Source organism: Sesamum indicum, linkage group LG2 (assembly GCF_026168435.1).
Source record: "Sesamum indicum cultivar Baizhima isolate 11 linkage group LG2, ASM2616843v1, whole genome shotgun sequence".
NCBI lineage: Eukaryota > Viridiplantae > Streptophyta > Magnoliopsida > Lamiales > Pedaliaceae > Sesamum > Sesamum indicum.
In genome coordinates this window covers 5222448-5241087 of record NC_142658.1, presented here as the reverse complement: position 1 = coordinate 5241087, position 18640 = coordinate 5222448, and the positions used below count along the sequence as shown (strand labels likewise).

Here is an 18640-nt window from a genome sequence, read left to right as displayed (position 1 = left end):
AAAAGATTAAAACTTAAAGAACCTCTCCCCACAAGCCAACTCACCTTACTTTCTCCAAGAATCCACACAGTCGGAGGTGTAACAACCCACACTATGTTTGTTTTCACACATCAATATTTTTTTTAATACTAAATTATAAAATTGTAAATTACACATTCTAATTATTTTTGGCAATGCATGATGTGAAGTGATTTTTAATGGAAATTTTGATAAAATATAGTTATTAACAGATAAAATATAGTCATTAACATAAGTTCTTATCTTGGTTAAGGGAATTATTTTTTTGCACATATGCTGCACAATTTAAGTGTATATACCTATCAATTTTTGTAAATATTCAAAATATAGGAAATAAAAAAAAAATCCCACAATCTCTAATTATTTTTTTCTATACAATATTAAATATTTGTCATTTTTGGATCAGTGAAAGAGATTTTTAGTAATTAATTTTTTACTGATTTAAATTGAACTATTATGTATTGTCATAATTTACTATTGGATGTTGTAAGTTGTACGTCTATTATGTTATTTTGTGTTTGTATATGTTCCAACAAATTTAAAAATTAATTGAATATAATCGTAATATTTACTATAAGATATGATTTGGACCAATTATAGAAAGCATGACATGCCTTCTATATAATATCCTTTATCACGTGCCATTTTGCGCGAATGATGTTTTACAGTTTTCGGACCAATTACATTTGTCTTCAAAATTTTTATTTTATTGTAGAAAAAGAATGTTAATATTTTCTTGAAATAAATGTTTTAACCACGCCAAGAAAAAATTCCAAATTAATTTTAACAGTCTGGAGAAAAAATGGAAAACATTTATTTCTTTGAATAATATGGAAAACAAATGATCTGGTTGAGACAATTCTAAAATTTTGATTAAATAAACGTAAGTAAAAATATTAAAAAAAATCAAAATTTATCGATTCATTTATGTTAATGAGTAGGTCTTATCCTACTCAGGCCCAGACCCCACCCAACCAATTGGAGATTCATGAATCCTAGATTGGATCAGACCCGATTTTTCGATTGCATATTTGGAAAAAGAGTTAATTTTTTTGGTAAAGAAATCTTGGCAACCATTTTATCTAGTAGTCTTGGAAAAAGAGTTATTTTTTTTTATGTAATTCATTAATATTAAAATAGAAAAAAATATATTTTTAGTCTCCAAAGTATGCCCACTATTAGTTTTGATTCAGTAACTATGCTCGTTTTCTTTTAAGTTCTTTAAGTTTCAAAATACTACTATAAACAATTATTTTGTTTGTTGCAACGTGTTTGTTCTGTGAATTGATTTTTGCAAAATTGTTATTATTATTTTTCAGAATTGTACTACAATTAATTGAATTTTTTTTCAGGCGATAGTCAAAGTAAGAGCGACCCTCAAAACGTACTTTCATTTCTTGATTGGCTTAAAGAGCATGACCAATCACACGTACTTGAGAGTGAGAACAACGGTAACCTCGCTTTCATTATATGAGACAGAAAGTAATCTCATAGATGTCCGGAAAAATGGATTATTTTAAAAATAAGCTTTTGAAATGTTCGAATAAAATAAGATGATTGAGTTTATAAGATATTAGAAATGGTAATTTTGTGATTAAATTTAAAAAGTTTGTTGAGATTTTAAAAATAAGTTATGAATACCCTTACCTTTTTTAGAAAGAACAAATAAGTTCACAATATCTTATTTATTTTATAAACTTTTTTTTACTAAATAAATTATCAAAAAAAAATTAACATTTTATAAAAGTACAGATTTCAAGAGTTTGTTTTAAAAATAAAATTTAGTACATTATAAATTTAAAACATACTTCATAAAATTAAGATCTCTATATGGGTCGTAGATCACTCGACAGGTCCTACTGAAGATTGTGTCGTGTGGCCTAGGTAAGTGAACGTTTTTGGCCTTATAGTAAATTATATTTTATTACAACCAATACGATTAAATATTTTATTTTCATGTAAAACTGACTTAAGTATTAGAGGGTTTTAATTGAAAATCTCCCAACAAATTTAAAGATTCTCAGGTTCCATACTATTGGAGCCATGTTGAGTGACTGGACCTTCTGTCAAGATTTTTTCGAAAAAAATTAAAAAATCTGAAATTATGCTTCACCACTCATTTATTGAGTTGTTGCCTGTGCAGGATAACAAACAAAGAGCCCATCTTGTCGAGGCCGCTACAAAATGCAAGGGTTCGTTACACCAAAAGTGGACAAATGTTGACAGAGTCCACCTAACATTCACTCTGAAATTTTCACGAACAGTTGGTGGACATTGGACGCACGCAATTTAATGCACAGCCCCGGCATACATCAAGAGTGTGAACCACTCGTTCCCAGTTGACATTTACGGTAAAAACAAAAGGCCACAATCAAATAGCTCATTTCCACATAGCATTAAAAATGTGCCTAACCTAATTACTCATGCACATGAAATCTAATCTATAATAAGTCCAATTGCATTGATACACGTACAGTCTAGTTTATTGTAGTTTAATTTTGGATTCATACGTTTAATGACCACGTGGTCTATTTTGTTAAATATATACCAGAAATGTATCACGGACCAAAAACATGATTTTTTAAAAGTTTCGTGATCGAAAGTGAGAATAGATACATAATTCATTATAATTTATGATTTAAAATGATATTTTGGCCAATTCATCATAAAAATTAGATGGAAACCTAATGGATGCCAACGAAACGGCTCGTTGTTAAACGAACAATAAAATTATGAGGGTATTTATAAGTTTTCGAACAACGATAAAGTATTTATAATTATGTCAAATATTATGAAAAAGGTGGTAGTAATTCACCTTATATTATATATATAGATATATGTATAGTCAAAGGATTTCTTCTTCCATTTCAAATTTCAATTAAATTTTTTATTAATTAGAAAAAAAGTATTTTAATCATAATTAGTAACTTGAGCATTTAAATTTTATAGACTAAAATTCAAGTAATAAATGAGCACACTACATACACAAAGAACGGAATCGACGGAGGTATCAACAACTGGTTCGCGATGCAGTGGCCATTGCTCGAATTATTCATGATGAGCTTAGATTCTGTATACTTAGTGCTGAACTATCTCATAACATTAGTACTATCGCCTTATATAGAGTATGGCGGATACCATGACCTACTTAAATTGCCATTTGATTTGTACGCTCTGTACTTTTCCTTTACTTAATAAAATTTATCATTACCGAAAAACTTCCATATGAAAAGTGATTATTAATTTGCAATATAATTAAGTCATCAACTATTTAATTTTTTTTAGAAAAAAATGAGTAATTATATAATTTTGTTAAAACATATTTTTTTTGAGAGATATAACAAAATATATTTTATTCATTTATTTTATTAAAAGTGTTAAACTTTTGGTTATGCATATTGTCAATTTATTTCTAAGAATATACACGAGTCATTAGAAAATATTTATTTGATGTGTATTTAGTATATTAACTTATTATTTTACTTTTAATTTAAATTCTTCATTTATGAAATATTTTATATCTTGAATGAAAAATATATTCTTTAGGGTGATGATTTAATATGAAAAAATATTAAATATATTGAGAACTATATATATAATTATTCATGGTATGAGGAATAATTGTAACCAATTAATCAATTTAAGGGGGAAAAATATTATATTTATTAGTTAAGGGCGTGGGGAAATTCCAATTCAAATTGATAATGGTCGAACTCGAATCAATTATTTGACAATTATAATATAATTATCGTAGGGTTTAATATATAATTTTAAAAAATAATTAATTATGTAATAAATATATATTTATTTAATTTGAGTAAAAAAAAAATAGTGCTGAAATGCTCCTTTCAAATGGGAAGTGTAATACATGCAGGGAGGAGCACGTAGTGTATATAAATCCATACTTGGAAAAAAAACAAAAACAATAATCAGCCGGCCAGCCCACAAAACCAGCCAAAAATGCATCAAGCACCTTTGAAGTACGGCAGAGGGAGATAAGAGTTATAAATCCAAAGGAATGGTAGTGGTGAGAGCATCGGCAACATAAAAGTTGGGTCTCCAAGATTTTATCGAAAACATGGCTCTGGGTGTGGAAGGGGTGGCGGGGGAGCTAAGATCAATATACGCCACCGGCAAGACCAAGACTTTTGAGTGGCGGGTTTCTCAGTTGAAAGCCATTCTCAAGATAACTGCGCACCATGAGAAAGAAATTGTGGAAGCTCTTCACTCTGACCTCAAGAAACCAGAACTTGAAGCTTTTCTTTATGAGGTGGGGTTGGATTTCTTTTGTTTCTTGGAACTCGGGACTTCATGTTTTTCAGAGTCTGCTTCTGGTTCTTGATAGCTGGTTAATGATTGTGTAATCCCTGTTGCCTTTTTATTTTGTTGCCCTTTCTTACATTCCAAAGCCCACAACTTGGAACTGCATATTTCGGGTTCTAGCTGCATTTGCGTGTGGTTTATTGATGTAAATGGTAAATGGTTTTGTCTTTTTGTGACCAGCATTTAAGGCTCTCTCCTCATTAATGAAGATGGAGATTCTTGGGAGTTGGGGGGTTCTTTATTTTGTTTGATTTGCTAGAAAGCTGAGGGCCTACCATGGTGTTGGTGGAAGTTGTTTCTCTTTTTCTTTATCCAGCTACTTTGGTCTGTGTTGCAAATTTTGTACTAAATTGTGAATTCGTTGCTTCATACTAAAAGGAGATGTCATTGCTCTGTTCTGGATGTGTTCACTCTTGCATGTGTGCCAAGTGCTGGTAAATGTTATTTCTCTGTTCAGAGATATGATTGTTGGTTTTTGCATCTGGGGATGCAGTATAGTAAAATGAGAACGTTTGTAGGCTTCATTTATGTGTTTCTAAAGTCAGTTTGGTGTGTGTGGGCTGTTAACAATGGACTTTCGAAATTATCACCTAATTTTCAATTTCTAGTTTGCTCAATTTTGTTTGTAACAGTACATGTAAGTTGAGGATCCAGTTAGTCTTCTGAAGATTTTGGTTCGAAAAATCGTTTCTTTCTGGTGCCTTTTCATGTTAAAAACTTTGCATTTAATGTAACCCAGCATGAATCAATAAGGTGAGAAAAGCCATGATTTCAATTGTAAAGAGACGTGAAAGAGAAAGCCTATGGCGTCGCTTCTGTGCCCTGGAACTATCTTTGTGGTTGGATAGAGCACCTCTTATGTTAGCTACCTTTTCCCAATTCAAGGAAAAAAGAAAAAAAGACCTCTTAATACAAGAGACAGAATGTCTCTTCTCCTTTGTCTTCTAACAATTCTTTTTCCCTTTATCTATACATATCATGCAGGTTTCTGGAGTATCATCAGTATGCAAGTATGCATTGAAGGAATTACATAGATGGATGATGCCAGAAAAAGTAAGTTTAAACAATTCAGAGCTTAATGTTATGGATCTCTTGGTTGTTGGATTAAAAGGTTATCCAATGCCAATTTCACGTGGTGGCAGGTGAAAACATCAATGGCCACTTATCCCTCATCAGCTGAAATAGTGTCGGAACCTTTGGGTGTCGTGTTGGTTATATCGACTTGGAACTATCCATTTTGTATGTTAATTCTATTTCCTAGTGTGCTTCATGTGTTCATTTTCTTTCCATAATTTAACCAGGCTCCAGTCCTATGCCTTTGCTTTATGAATTGATTAACTGAGTGGCTTGTTGGTTTGAGGGTTGTTTATGCTGTACCATTGTGATACTGATGAAACTGCTTCTTCTTGGTCTCCTCTTTTGTCCTATCTGACTCTGTTCTCCTCCGAAGTGCTATCACTCGAGCCGGTCATTGGAGCTATTGCAGCTGGTAATGCTGTAGTCTTGAAGCCATCAGAAATTGCCCCCGCAACGTCCTCGTTGCTTTTGAAACTTCTTGGGGAGTACATGGACACCTCAGCCGTGAAAGTCGTTGAAGGTGCTGTGCCTGAAACAACTGCATTGCTGGAACAAAAGTGGGATAAAATATTTTATACAGGTAATGATAAGCCCATCATTCACATGTTTATGTTCCAATTAACTCCTAGAACACATCATCGATGCGTAAGCATTGGTTGTTTTTATTGATGCAAAGTCAAATGGGGACAAGAGAAACGTGTCTTGTTTATCAGGTCGTAATCTGTGCTGACTGCATTAGAATGTTAGCAGGTCAGAGAGGGATCTATCCCTCAAATCTGTTTGATTGTGTGAAAGAATATTTTAGATGAAGATTATTGTTCCTTAGGTTATAGCTATTTGAGGTGCTAAAATTCGGATATTGAATCATACAGAAGAAATTAAATGTCGGCATTGATATTAGCAACTTTACCAACAAGAGATCTCAGACTGTGTCAAACAAGTAACTCTACAGGTAGTGGCAAGGTGGGACGGATTATATTAGCTGCTGCGGCAAAGCATCTTACACCAGTGGTTTTGGAGCTTGGTGGCAAATGTCCGGTGGTGGTTGATTCAAATGTCAACCTAAAAGTATGTATATTCTTTACCAGAGTTGTATCTAACTGAACATTTTTGGTTGGATCAGTACCAGCAATGTTACACTTTCTTGTTACTTATTAAGTTAGTTATTATTAGCCCTCATGTAAAGCTGTTCTGCTTTCGGAAAGGTCACTGCAAGACGACTAATCGCAGGCAAGTGGTGTTACAACAGTGGACAAACCTGTATTTCGGCTGATTATGCAATAACTACAAAAGAATATGCTTCAACTCTGGTAAGTCTTCCCATCTGATTGAAGAACTATATTATATACGCCAACAAACATATATTTTACTTTCGTTTCTTCAAATTCTGATTGACTTCTCAGGTGGATGCTCTTTCATCTGAACTAGAGAAATTCTACGGAAAGGATCCTGTGAAATCAAATGACTTGTCAAGCATTATAAATTCCTACCATTTTGACCGCTTAACTAAGTTACTGGACGATGAGAAGGTTTCTGGCAAGATAGTTCTTGGAGGTCAAAGGGATAAAGCCAATCTGTGAGTTTCAAAACTTGGTGCACATTATTTTGGTCCTTCAGCAATGACGGTATTATTAGATGAAATATCCATGTTATTTTATTTAATTTTTTCCATCTTTACAGAAAGATTGCTCCTACTATTGTACTGGATGCCCCAGAAGATTCTTTGATCTTGAATGAGGAGATTTTTGGTCCTTTACTTCCCATTGTCACGGTATAACTTAATAAACTTCTGCTAGATTTAGTTTGTGCTAATTTTATATGACAGGTGTTTATTACTTGTGGTGGGACATACTTATGCGGGTTGACAAAGATATATTGAAGAATGGAATGACCATCTAGACAATACGTATTTCCTGCCATCCAAAAATTTAATTAGAAAAAGGATCAATGCTGTATTCCATTCCGGCGGCTCCTTTAGAGAAGAAATTGTTTAACCGTGAAATACTGGGTGGTATGCTACTTCCCTTTGAAAAAAATGAAGAGCAGAAAGGAAAATATGAGCCCTCTCTATGCTAAATCTTATTTTTACCTCACAATACCTTTTAGCGTATTGACTTTCTTTTGTTGTTTGTTGTTTCTAATATAAAGGTCAACAAAATCGAGGATTCTATTACCCTGATTAAAGCTAAAGAAAAGCCTCTTGCTGCATATCTATTCACAAATGACAAAAAGCTCAAGGAAGAATTCATTAGAAGCGTCTCTGCAGGGGGCATCGCCATTAATGAGATAGCTCTACATGTAAGTCTTTCTGGGAAGTTCTAATACTTACAATAGCTTTTTATGCTTGCACATAAACTGGCATGAGGTCAAGTTATATGGACGCACATATAGCTCACGGAAGAAAATACAACTTGATGGACCTGAGTCATACTAACAAATTCATTGGTGCAGGCTTTAGAGCCGACTTTGCCATTCGGAGGTGTAGGAGAAAGTGGAATGGGATCATACCATGGGAAATTCTCTTTTGATGCTTTCAGCCATAAAAAGTCAGTTTTACAACGTGGATTTTCTGGGGATCCAGCTGCAAGATACCCACCATACACCCCTGGGAAGCTAAAATTTCTGCAAGCCATGTTAAGTGGCAGTATAATCCGCATTCTCCGTGCTTTGATTGGTTGGTGAGATTTATTGAATTATAGGCTATACGTGTGTACCAATTTATGAATGCTTCAACTATGAAGTAATATGTCTTAATCTATGTTATGCGAGTTTGTGGGGGCTGTAATCCCATGATTAGTTGATGTGTTGTGGCTAAGTAGGTCCATTTCTGTTTTCAGATGTTTTTAGCCATTCTAATGCAAGCACAAAGGCTAAAAACTTCTGTACTTGGTGTAATCTGAGTACTATAACTCATTTGAATATCCAATGTATAAAATCAAATAATCTATTTCATTCTCCGCAGCTGCAGAACTAAGCATTTTTTAGCCTAATTTTGTTGTGCACTTTGCTAGATGGTTTGTTATCAGAGAATTGTGAATCTCGACCAAATCAGTCACACAAATAAGAAGTGTCCAATGCGCTTATCGGTTGAATGCATGCGCAAAAGCTTCCTTTTTGTGACAGCATTTTCATAACATTTCTCTTGTGATTAAGAGTATAATGGGGACAATCTGCCTGTGGGGCTAGTAACATGGGTTTAGAATCCTGTCTAATGCAGCAGCTGAAGACTTTCCAACTCTTTGTTCGAACGGTTTCTTGTAAATGCAAAGAAATGTATGAGCCATCTCCAATTATGCAGCACTGCATGCACGAATATCTAATTATGGTAGAGTTGTCCTTAAAAGAAGTGGGAAAGGCTTGTGTCTGCTTAGTCTTGTAGATCTTCTTCAATACCAACCTTTTGCCAAGATTCAAATTCAGATAAGCAGTAAAAGAGCCACAGAGTTAAAGAAGGGAAGGAAAGAGTGAGCACCTGATTTGTTTGAATTCCTTAAAATTCCAAATCCCAGATGCCTGTTTCTACACTGAATTGCTTTAGTATGCTAAATCTATTACAAGTATGGCAAAAAAAGGAAAAAGAAACCTTGATTAACAAGTATGATGTAAAATATTAGCAGCATCAGATCTCTGTTCTTCTGTCAATTCCTCTGGGAACTTGACTGAAAATGTGATCACCAAGTTTCCTCTTGTTGCTGGCTCATTTTGCTTTGGCATGCCCTGTTCTGCTATAATCTTCTCATAACCAGGGTGGACTATATCATCGATCGTCAAGCTCATTGTCTGCCCGCCTAACAACGGGACTGAAAGAGTGCAACCGGTTAGAGCGCCAACCAATGGAATTTCAACTTCCAGTTCTAAATCATCGTCTTGTCTCCTGAACAAAGGGTGGTCTTTCTCAGCTACTACAAATATTACATCTGCAGGATCAGTGCCAGGTATTTCGTCTCCCATGCCTTCGAATGTTATCTTTGTACCTTTTGTCCATCCTGGCTTCACTTTTATCGTAAGAACTTCATCCTCCTCTACCATTTGCCTGCCAGTAGAATCACAGAAATTGTAAGTTTCTTATCTTGGTATCAGAGGCTTTACATTGTGAACAAATTGCACTACTAATAACAGTGAAGTATTTATCATTACCCCTCGTCTGTAACTGCATCTCTTGTGATCTTCATCTTCTTGATGCAACCGAAACAGAGCTCCTCAAGCGTGCAATCAAGCTGCTGCTCCATTGCGGGCGGTTTTAGGAGCCCATTTGAGTTAGAATACAGGATGGGGGTTGCGCCCGGTCTGCTGGTGCATCTAGAAAACGAGCGAGATAAGGCAGCCGATGGTGCCTCCATGCTGTTCCTCTGGCTCCTTGTCCTCGAAAGGGATGCTTTGGCTGCCTGCGGTTTCTTGCTTGGTGCCTCCATGCTATTTCTCTGGCTCTTCGTCCTCGAAAGGGATGCTTTGGCTGGCTGCGGTCCTCTGCTTGGAACTTGGGACACAGGTGACGGACATGTACTCGTCAAGACCACAGGGTTCCATTGAGGCGATCTCGTCATGTGATCGTCGCAACTCCTGCGCGTGTACGAACGCGGCGGAGAACCAACGCCAACGCGCCCTGAATCATGCACTTCTTGCATGTCATCTGTATCGTCTGCTTTCCTGTTTTCAAGCTCTCGATTTCTGTAATTATTGGTCTGCGGATCGGATAAGTGCATGATATGAACAATGGATCTTATTTTTGCATCATATCAAATAAAATCATATGATGAATCTATACATAAAACTCACCTTGATATCATCCTCAGTTGATCTGTGCTTGTTCTTGCTTCCTGATTTCCTGAAAAGCAGAAAATGCTTCTCTGGATAGCATTTGAAAAGAAACGATTTGCATGCCTTGCAAAATCTCCCAAAGCCTAGAACATGAAACAGATCCTGGGAATGTGATCTTGAATGTTCCCCCATGGAAGGTATGAATGATGATATCTTTCTGAGAGAGAGATTGAGAGAGAGAATGATATATGGGATGGATGGCTAGCCTAACACAGAGCGCCTTCCGAGGCCTTTTATTAGCTCCAACAGTTGAGAAAGTTTGCAAGAGCAGCTCATCTTTACCTTCTTACCTGTCCCATTACTTATCCATTTTAAGATTATATTGATTTTTTTTTTTTAGAAATTCAATCTAATTATATAAAATATTAATTTATATTGGTCAGCCGACGAGTTTATAGTTCAACGAAAGTGATCAATTTCTATTTACTATATAATTCATTGTATTTGGTTGGATTACAATTTTCGACCCTTGACATTCATCATATTATTTTTCTTTTATCATGAGTGAGATATTTTAGGATTCAAACCCAAATTTATCTATTCGTGTTTTCTAGAAATAAAAATACATTTTATTTAATTGTGTTTTTTTTACATAAATAGAAAAGTCGGTATGTATATTATCTATGTCCCGGAATCAAAGCTATTATTTTCTTTTTTCAAAATGTCTTAGAATCAATTTCTATCATGTAAAATATATATATTATTTTTAAAATGATCATCTAATTTAATACAACAATTCATCACCTGTTAAATTGTGATTGTGTACTATTCATATTATTTAGAATTAGTTTATACTAAAATAGTTTCGTATGAATTACAATAAAATGACACCTAACAACTACTTATTTTAGAGTTTGCAGAACAATTTAAAATATTAATTTTTATACCTCATAATTTTATTTTATTTTTTTCTGAGGCCAACCCTCCAACAATTACCTTTCGGATAAGAAACGCTCAATTACAATTCAAGATATACAATGGGTCGGATTGGATCTTGACAAGCACGGAACAGTCTGAAAGAGCCCGATCCAAAACCCAGTTACCATTGTACATGTTGTATTTAAGAGTTGTCAACATATGAACTTTTTCAATAAAAAAATTAGCAAAAACTGATCATATATGATAAAGTATAAATTTTGAAAAACTTAAATAATAAATTAATAAAAAAAATTTAAATATCAAAATATAATCGTTATAATTCAAATAACAAAATATTATTTTATCATATAATATAATTTGTGAGTCTCTATAGTCAAAACGCGTCTAACGTTTTACAACCGCGTATGCCAAGAGAAACTTCCAAGAAGCAGAAATTCATATATACACGTGGAATTTTCAACTGCTGCCATTTCTCTCTACCAACACACTCAGTGAAGACTAGACTCGAAGAGAGGCGTCCCGACAGTGTTGTGTTTTTTGCCTTTTTTTTTTGGGCAGTCATCGTATGAGTCTTTTTCTATTTGTTTTCTGCTCTATCCTGAGCGATTGCAAAATCCCTTTTAAAAAGTGATCAAACCCATCGGGGGAATATGCATCAAAAGATGTACTTGAGAGCAGTGGTGTTGTTCCTTTTGACATGGATTGCAGCTGCTGCCTATCAGCCTCAGAAGCAGCTAAAATCTGCGAAAGCCTCTGGGTCCTCTGTGATTTTCCCCGTCTCTGGAAATGTTTATCCTAAAGGGTGTGGGCACTCGTTTCTCTGATTTTCTTGATTCTTTTACTTGTTTGTTGGGATTGAGAATCTTGATGGGGTTTGTTTGTTTGTAAATACATGTTTGGCTGCGTGTTTCTGAGTTTTGTATTCTTGAATTTCTTGATTGATGTTTGGTTGTGGTTTTAGCTGGGATTTTGAGTGAATGTGATCGATGATTATCTTAATCTTTAATTTGTATTTTTTTTTTCTGTGGATGTTTGGAGGATTAATGTTCAGGACACTGTTTTTGTCTTCTCTTTTTAGGACTTGTGAAATTATTTACCTCATCATGTATGAAATTTGGATCTTTGTTATATTTCCCCCCCTGACTTTGCACCTTTACCGTGTCTTGCTATGGTGATCTGGAAATTTTTTTTACTGATACTGAGTTTATTAAGTAATTCTGTTCATTCAACTTGTTTAGCCCTGACATCAGTGGGACAATGACTAATCAACCATTTTTTGTTCTCTCAAGTAGTACCTCTTGTGATTATTAACAAATGCCATCTTGTTTTGGAATTTGTTTTTATCTGGTTTCTGTCATCAAATTTTCATTTTTGCTGTAAAGCAGATTGTTGATGCTCATTCTTTGTTGTAGGTACTATCATGTGACAATAAACGTCGGCCAACCTCCTAAACCTTACTTTTTGGATATAGATACTGGCAGTGACCTCACTTGGCTACAGTGTGATGCACCTTGCACGAAATGCACACCAGTAAACTTTTGCCTCGACTCAGTTAATCGTTGTATGATCTTCAGAGATATGCTGATCCTCTTGCTGTAATGTATTTGCAGGCCCCTCACAGTCTTTACAAACCGAAAAGAAACCTTATCATGTGTCAGGATCCTTTATGTGCCTCCCTTCATGGGCCCGGAATCCATGATTGTCATGCGTCACAGGAGCAATGTGATTATGAGGTTGATTACGCTGACCATGGTTCGTCTTTAGGTGTTCTGGTCAAGGACTCGTTTCCTCTTAAATTTACCAATGGTAGTGTGGTAGCTCCACTGCTAGCATTTGGGTGAGGCACCTGCTGATCTCTTGAATTCTAGTCTTTAACTTTTCAGGCTGTAAAAAAATGTCACCGATTTGTCCAATTCAGTTGATTACTGATTGGTTACTTGGTAATATATAGATGTGGGTACAATCAAGAAGTTCCAGATTCAGCTCATCTACCTTATGTTGATGGTGTCCTTGGCCTTGGCATTGGAAAATCAAGCATTTTAGCGCAGCTGCGAGATATGGGCCTGACACGGAATATAGTCGGCCACTGTTTAAGTGGAAAGGGTGGAGGGTTCCTTTTCTTTGGAGACGATTTTCTCCCTAAGTCAGGGATTGTATGGAAGCCTATATTGAGCCAATCGTAAGTCTTCATCACTTTATTTATTAAGCTTTTGTATATCAATTGCTTACTGTGTTCTGCTTCTTCTTTAGGAAATACTACTCCTTAGGACCAGCCGACCTCCAATTTGGTGGTCAAGCTACTAATGTTAAAGGCCTCCCAATAGTCTTTGATAGTGGAAGCACTTACACCTACTTCAGCTCTCAAGCATACAAAGGCCTAGTGTCTCTGGTGAGATTTTAGTATGTCTATGGTTTCTTGAAAGTTGTTTGATCCGCATATATGAGCTAACAAAGGTTTCATTTTTTCAGATAAAAGGGGACTTAAATGGGAAGCAACTGAAAGATGCAGTGGAGGACAGAAGCCTTCCTGTGTGCTGGAAAGGTGCTAAACCCTTCAAATCCATTCGTGATGTGGTTAACTACTTCAAGCCTTTGGTATTGAACTTCACAAACGCTAAGAACATTCATCTTCAGCTGCGCCCAGAATCTTATCTTATCGTCACGGTGAGCGTATATCTTTACCTGCCTGGCTCTTTTCAATATTGGAAGACACCAGTAGTATTTCAGAAAGCTTGAATTGGTGTTGTCTTGATTCAGGAACATGGCAATGTCTGCTTAGGCATCTTGGACGGTGGCGAGGTTGGACTAGGAAATATCAATGTGATAGGAGGTAGGAATTTATACACAACTCCCACTGCATGTATAAAATGCTCCTTTCTAGCAATCTGATTGCAAAAACCACATTCAACGTGCGTGCAGACATTTCCCTGCAAGATAGACTGGTGATCTACGACAATGAGAGACAGCAGATCGGATGGGCTCCAGCAAACTGCGACAGGCTTCCAAAGTCGTGACCAATTATATTGTTTTTGTTTGGTTTCAGCTTTAGTGGGCTGGAGGCAATCCTCACCAGGATTTTTTGTTTATCTATTAACAGCACGGATGGTGATATTTGTCTGCCTTATGCTGCCAATGATGGTATGTTGGAACAAGTATGGCATGCAAGTTTTGGTTTCTGGAGGAGGCAAGGCAGAAAGTAAAAGCAGCAATAATGCCTAATTCAGTAGCATAGCATATATGTAATTCTGTGCTGTTGTAAGATTTAGTATATAATACATGGGAATGTTTTGCACATAGTGGTGAATATTGAGGGCATTATTCCAAACATATTATCTTTGTGTTGTTGGATATCATCCTGCCTTTTTCCCGTTTACAGAAATATTTGCTCACCCCTTGGCTAGACTGGTCATCAACAACATTTTGTGTATATTTACACTTTTAAGTCAAAAATGAACAACCATTATAATTTGTAAATATTATGTCAGAGAATAAAATTCATTTTTTACTATATATAAAGTAGTGATTCTGAAAAAAATAGTCAACTCCAAAAAAGAAAAATTCCAAATAAGATTGGCGCCAAATATGCGGGTGGGCTTCCTCTGTGGTTCTGTACCCTCATATTTTATCCAATTCTAGAAACCGAGGAAAACTCGCGTCTCGTTGAGGACTGCTAGTTAAACTGAACCCGCTACTCCTAACTATTTAAACTCACGACTTCACTGCAGAGACTGGAGCATAATCTACAGGAGGCAGTTCCACTGCCCGGCGCATGCCACCATAAGAGAGAGAGAGAGAGAAGGAATTGCACAAGTCCGAAAAGCAGCACAAACGGTGTCGTCTTGTCTCTGGAGAAATGGCAGAGGTGGTTTCGCTCATGGACATCGACGACGACAACGACAACGACAACAGCCACTCTCTGAAGCTCAACAGCAAGGGCAAAAATGTTGTCGTTTCAGCTGCTCCACCGGACTCGAAAGCCACTCCGTGGGTCGAGAAGTACCGCCCTCATTCTCTAGCCGACGTCGCCGCTCACCGTGATATTGTTGAAACCAGTAAATTACTCTTCTGCTCCTGCTTCTCTATACTTATATTATTTCATGCGCATTTCTTCGAACAGTTGCTGGGCTTAATATTGGGAATCCCAGCTAAGGAATCTCTGCTATGGAGTGCTAAGCTTTGTTGATTGTAGTGGCTCTGCCATGCTTTGATCTTTACTTTTGCGTGCCATTGGAAAGTTTGTGTTTGCTTATTCATAGAATTTGATACTTATTCAGATTCCGGTTTTAAATGATTCATGTGCAAGAAGCATGTCATTTTCAGCTATTTATTTGCCTTTCACTATTGGAATACTCTTTGAAATTTTATCAAGTGATGCTATGGTTAGTAGTGTGCTCTATTTTTTTTTGCCACGTTTTCTTTAGGATTGGATGATTTATGCTCCTCTTGTGTTATTGTTTCGCTAGTTCACTCGTGCATTCCAGGTCCTTTGTTTGTATTTCCAAATTCTACCATCACATCATTATCACCATGGTTAGGTCTTATATCTATCTTAATTCTCATTGTTCTACAGCTGCTGCGTTATTCCACATGCATAGGTATAATCTAGCGCTCAGTATCTTGTATGCATTTATAATTCTTATAGGGGGTTTTCTGCCACAGTTGATAGATTGGCAAGTGGGAACAGATTACCCCATTTGCTACTGTATGGACCGCCTGGAACAGGGAAGACATCCACTGTTTTGGCACTGGCTCGGAAGCTCTATGGCACCCAGTTGCCAAACATGGTTCTAGAGCTGAATGCATCTGATGATCGTGGAATTGATGTGGTGAGGCAGCAGATTCAGGACTTTGCAAGCACTCAGAGCATCTCCTTTGGGTATTTTCTGAGACACACATATGCTCTTCTGGCACATCTCTTTCTTATGTATATGACTAATTGCATGAATGAATCGTTATACCTCTCTGGTTAGACGCATCAATGAGCTGAGTGAAAAACCATCAGGCTGAACTTTCTACAAAAAGGGTCAATATATGCTACCCCTTAAATTTGGTTAGAGGAAATGGATCAAAGAAACTTTTGGGAATGGATATTGAATTACTTTATGCAAGGGTAATTACTTGCATGCAGATGCAACAGATTATGCGTTGCCAGTTATGCTGCCTAAGTTTTGAATATATAGTTTGCTTGCTTTATATAGTATCTGTGAGCCATGATAGATAACTGGAATGCATACTTTGACCATGGTTTATATGCTTTATAAGAAAATTGAAATTGTTATGAGTACGAAGTCTATAGACAACCAACTGGCAGGTTGAGAAATAATATAACGAAAATCCAGAAGTTAATTTCGATTGTCAATCTGTTTTCTGCGATGAGTTTGTTGGGTATTTGAACATCTGCTTTCCTGCAGAGCAATAATAGCACACTTATTGTGTCTCTCCAGTTATTGAAAATGTAATAGCACACTTATTGTGTTTCTCCAGTTATTGAAATTTTTTTTTCTCAAATTCTGTAGCTTCTGTTTGCAGAGCAAAGTCGGCTGTGAAATTGGTTTTATTGGATGAGGCAGACGCCATGACTAAGGATGCACAATTTGCTCTTCGCAGAGGCACAAATCTTTTACTTTTCTTATGGCTGCGTCCATTGTTTTATTCTATTGGATTTAGAGTACTGAATTTTGCTGCATTTCTTTTGCTTTGCAGTGATTGAAAAATACACAAAAAGCACTAGGTTTGCTTTGATTTGCAACAATGTCAACAAGATCATACCAGCATTACAATCAAGATGTACACGGTTCCGCTTTGCTCCTCTGGATGCTGTCCATGTGACTGAGAGGCTTAAACATGTAATTAATGCTGAAGAGTAAGTTTGAGCTTGTTTTTTGCCATAGTTAATTGAATGGGTTTCATCTTTTAGATTTTAACCGGACGACTAGAACTATTGATAGTTATAATTTAGTTTCAGTTCCTAGTTCAGGAAAACATCAATTTGTCACATTTCATTATTTCAGGCTTGATGTTCCTGAAAATGGTCTGAAAGCTCTTGTACGGCTGAGTAATGGTGATATGAGAAAAGCCTTGAATATTTTACAGGTTAGTATCTTGCTTGCAGCTTCATATTATTCCTTTGTCTGCTAAGGAATATAACTTCGTTCCGGAGAAATTTAAGGTCCATGACGGGCTTCATGTTATCTTCGCTGACCCTGCCTATACCTGGCCATAGGAGAACTTTGTTGGCAACTTGCATGTGTAAATGATAAATGGGCCTTTGTTTTTCGCTTAATACTTTGCTTGGCCTTTAATGTGCTTGATGTAGCCATAATTTTGTTCCCTTTTTCTTGACTTATTGCTCAAAGACTATATAACCCTTGCTAGTTGTGTGCAGTCAACGCATATGGCTTCTCAGCAGATCTCAGAGGAAGCTGTGTACTTGTGCACTGGAAATCCTCTGCCTAAGGACATAGAACAGATTTCCTACTGGCTCCTGAATGAGCCCTTCACCACTAGCTGCAAAAGTATCACCAATGCCGAATATTAATACTACCTTTCTTTTCTGCTGTTCATCTATTCATTTTGTTGCCATTAACTATGTACAGGAATATCTGAAATCAAGACCAGAAAAGGGTTGGCTCTGGTAGATATTGTGAGAGAAGTAACCATGTGCGTACTCATGTTTTTGTCTGTTCATGTGGCGAAAAATTCCTTTTACTCATCTCTTGCTGCCTGATGTCAGGTTTGTTTTTAAGATCAAGATGCCATCCGATGTCCGCATTCAGCTTATTAATGAAATGGCCGAAATCGAGTATGTACCTTTTCCTATGTATACACTTAAATCTGGACTAACATATTGGTATTCTGGTGTAAAGATACTGTAATTGGTTCAATAGTTGTTATTTTTGCTAGAGAACTTGATATCAAGACTGAGTCGCTGAATTGACTTCATGCTTATCACAAGGGACCTTTTCTACTATATGGAATTCATTGGCATTTGTACTTTGTATCTGCTTTGTAATAATTGTGTTAAGTTGCTCGCTATTCTTTTGGTATGCAGATACAGGTTGAGTTTAGCATGCAATGATAAGTTGCAGCTTGGATCACTAGTTGCTGCTTTTACACAAACTAGAGCTTCGCTAGTTGCTGCTGCAAAATAATGAAGTTGAAGTGTTCTGACGAATGTATTTCATCTATCAGTTGCAAAATCAATTATATGATGCTTTTTTATGATGATCACAGTCCAGTAGATGCAAATGGTTGGGTACTTATCTTGTGTCTCTCGCACTGTCAGCAGCAATGTGTGTTCTTTGTCTTAGTTATCTATGGTATATAGGCTATTCTTCCTTGCAGCACCAAGAAAACACCATGAAGTTACCATGAAAGGTCTGCAATGGAATTTTGCATGATTTTCTGCTGTTTTCTTTACAATGGTCCAACTTCTTGACATTTATAATATCTTGTGTGAATCAGGAGAGCAGCTCTTCAACAGGAAAGTTCTGAGACACGTTTCTAGTAGTTTATTAATTGCCGA

General features: G+C 36.2%; 4 protein-coding genes across 7 annotated transcripts; 3 read left to right on the top strand and 1 right to left on the bottom strand.

The window, feature by feature from the left end:
* Positions 1–3956: 3956 nt before the first annotated feature.
* LOC105155310 (aldehyde dehydrogenase) lies at positions 3957–8373 on the top strand. 2 transcript variants are annotated; one of them, XM_011071188.3, is made up of 10 exons: positions 3957–4288; positions 5326–5394; positions 5484–5580; positions 5792–5998; positions 6371–6486; positions 6624–6728; positions 6822–6994; positions 7099–7189; positions 7567–7716; positions 7870–8373. In XM_011071188.3, exons 1-10 carry the CDS (start codon positions 4097–4099, stop codon positions 8098–8100), a joined length of 1431 nt encoding a protein of 476 aa, XP_011069490.1. In that variant the 5' UTR covers positions 3957–4096; the 3' UTR covers positions 8101–8373. The 2 variants fall into 2 exon arrangements, with proteins under 2 accessions (XP_011069490.1, XP_088733894.1); XM_088877768.1 differs by lacking the exon at positions 3957–4288 and adding an exon at positions 4319–4775.
* A 633-nt stretch (positions 8374–9006) lies between these two features.
* On the bottom strand, positions 9007–10491 carry LOC105155301 (uncharacterized). The gene is made up of 3 exons (XM_011071178.3): positions 10195–10491; positions 9556–10100; positions 9007–9451 (listed from the first exon to the last, which is right to left on the bottom strand). The coding sequence occupies exons 1-3, from the start codon at positions 10366–10368 to the stop codon at positions 9007–9009; spliced, it is 1164 nt and encodes a 387-aa protein (XP_011069480.1). The 5' UTR covers positions 10369–10491.
* A 1092-nt stretch (positions 10492–11583) lies between these two features.
* Positions 11584–14407, top strand: LOC105155285 (aspartic proteinase Asp1). Of its 2 annotated transcripts, XM_011071162.3 has the most exons (9): positions 11584–11917; positions 12528–12645; positions 12726–12952; positions 13067–13294; positions 13366–13504; positions 13585–13779; positions 13873–13945; positions 14035–14122; positions 14213–14407. In XM_011071162.3, exons 1-9 carry the CDS (start codon positions 11766–11768, stop codon positions 14313–14315), a joined length of 1323 nt encoding a protein of 440 aa, XP_011069464.1. In that variant the 5' UTR covers positions 11584–11765; the 3' UTR covers positions 14316–14407. The 2 variants fall into 2 exon arrangements, with proteins under 2 accessions (XP_011069464.1, XP_088734147.1); XM_088878021.1 differs by having other exon boundaries at positions 11586–11917; positions 14035–14407.
* Positions 14408–14559: 152 nt separating this feature from the next.
* LOC105155253 (replication factor C subunit 3) lies at positions 14560–18624 on the top strand. 2 transcript variants are annotated; one of them, XR_016064159.1, is made up of 10 exons: positions 14560–15167; positions 15775–15991; positions 16645–16724; positions 16819–16978; positions 17127–17208; positions 17501–17630; positions 17712–17775; positions 17849–17917; positions 18167–18492; positions 18580–18624. XR_016064159.1 is itself a non-coding variant. In XM_011071125.3 (9 exons), the coding sequence occupies exons 1-9, from the start codon at positions 14969–14971 to the stop codon at positions 18264–18266; spliced, it is 1101 nt and encodes a 366-aa protein (XP_011069427.1). In that variant the 5' UTR covers positions 14560–14968; the 3' UTR covers positions 18267–18602. The 2 variants fall into 2 exon arrangements, 1 of the variants encoding a protein (XP_011069427.1); XM_011071125.3 differs by having other exon boundaries at positions 18167–18602.
* Positions 18625–18640: the final 16 nt, after the last annotated feature.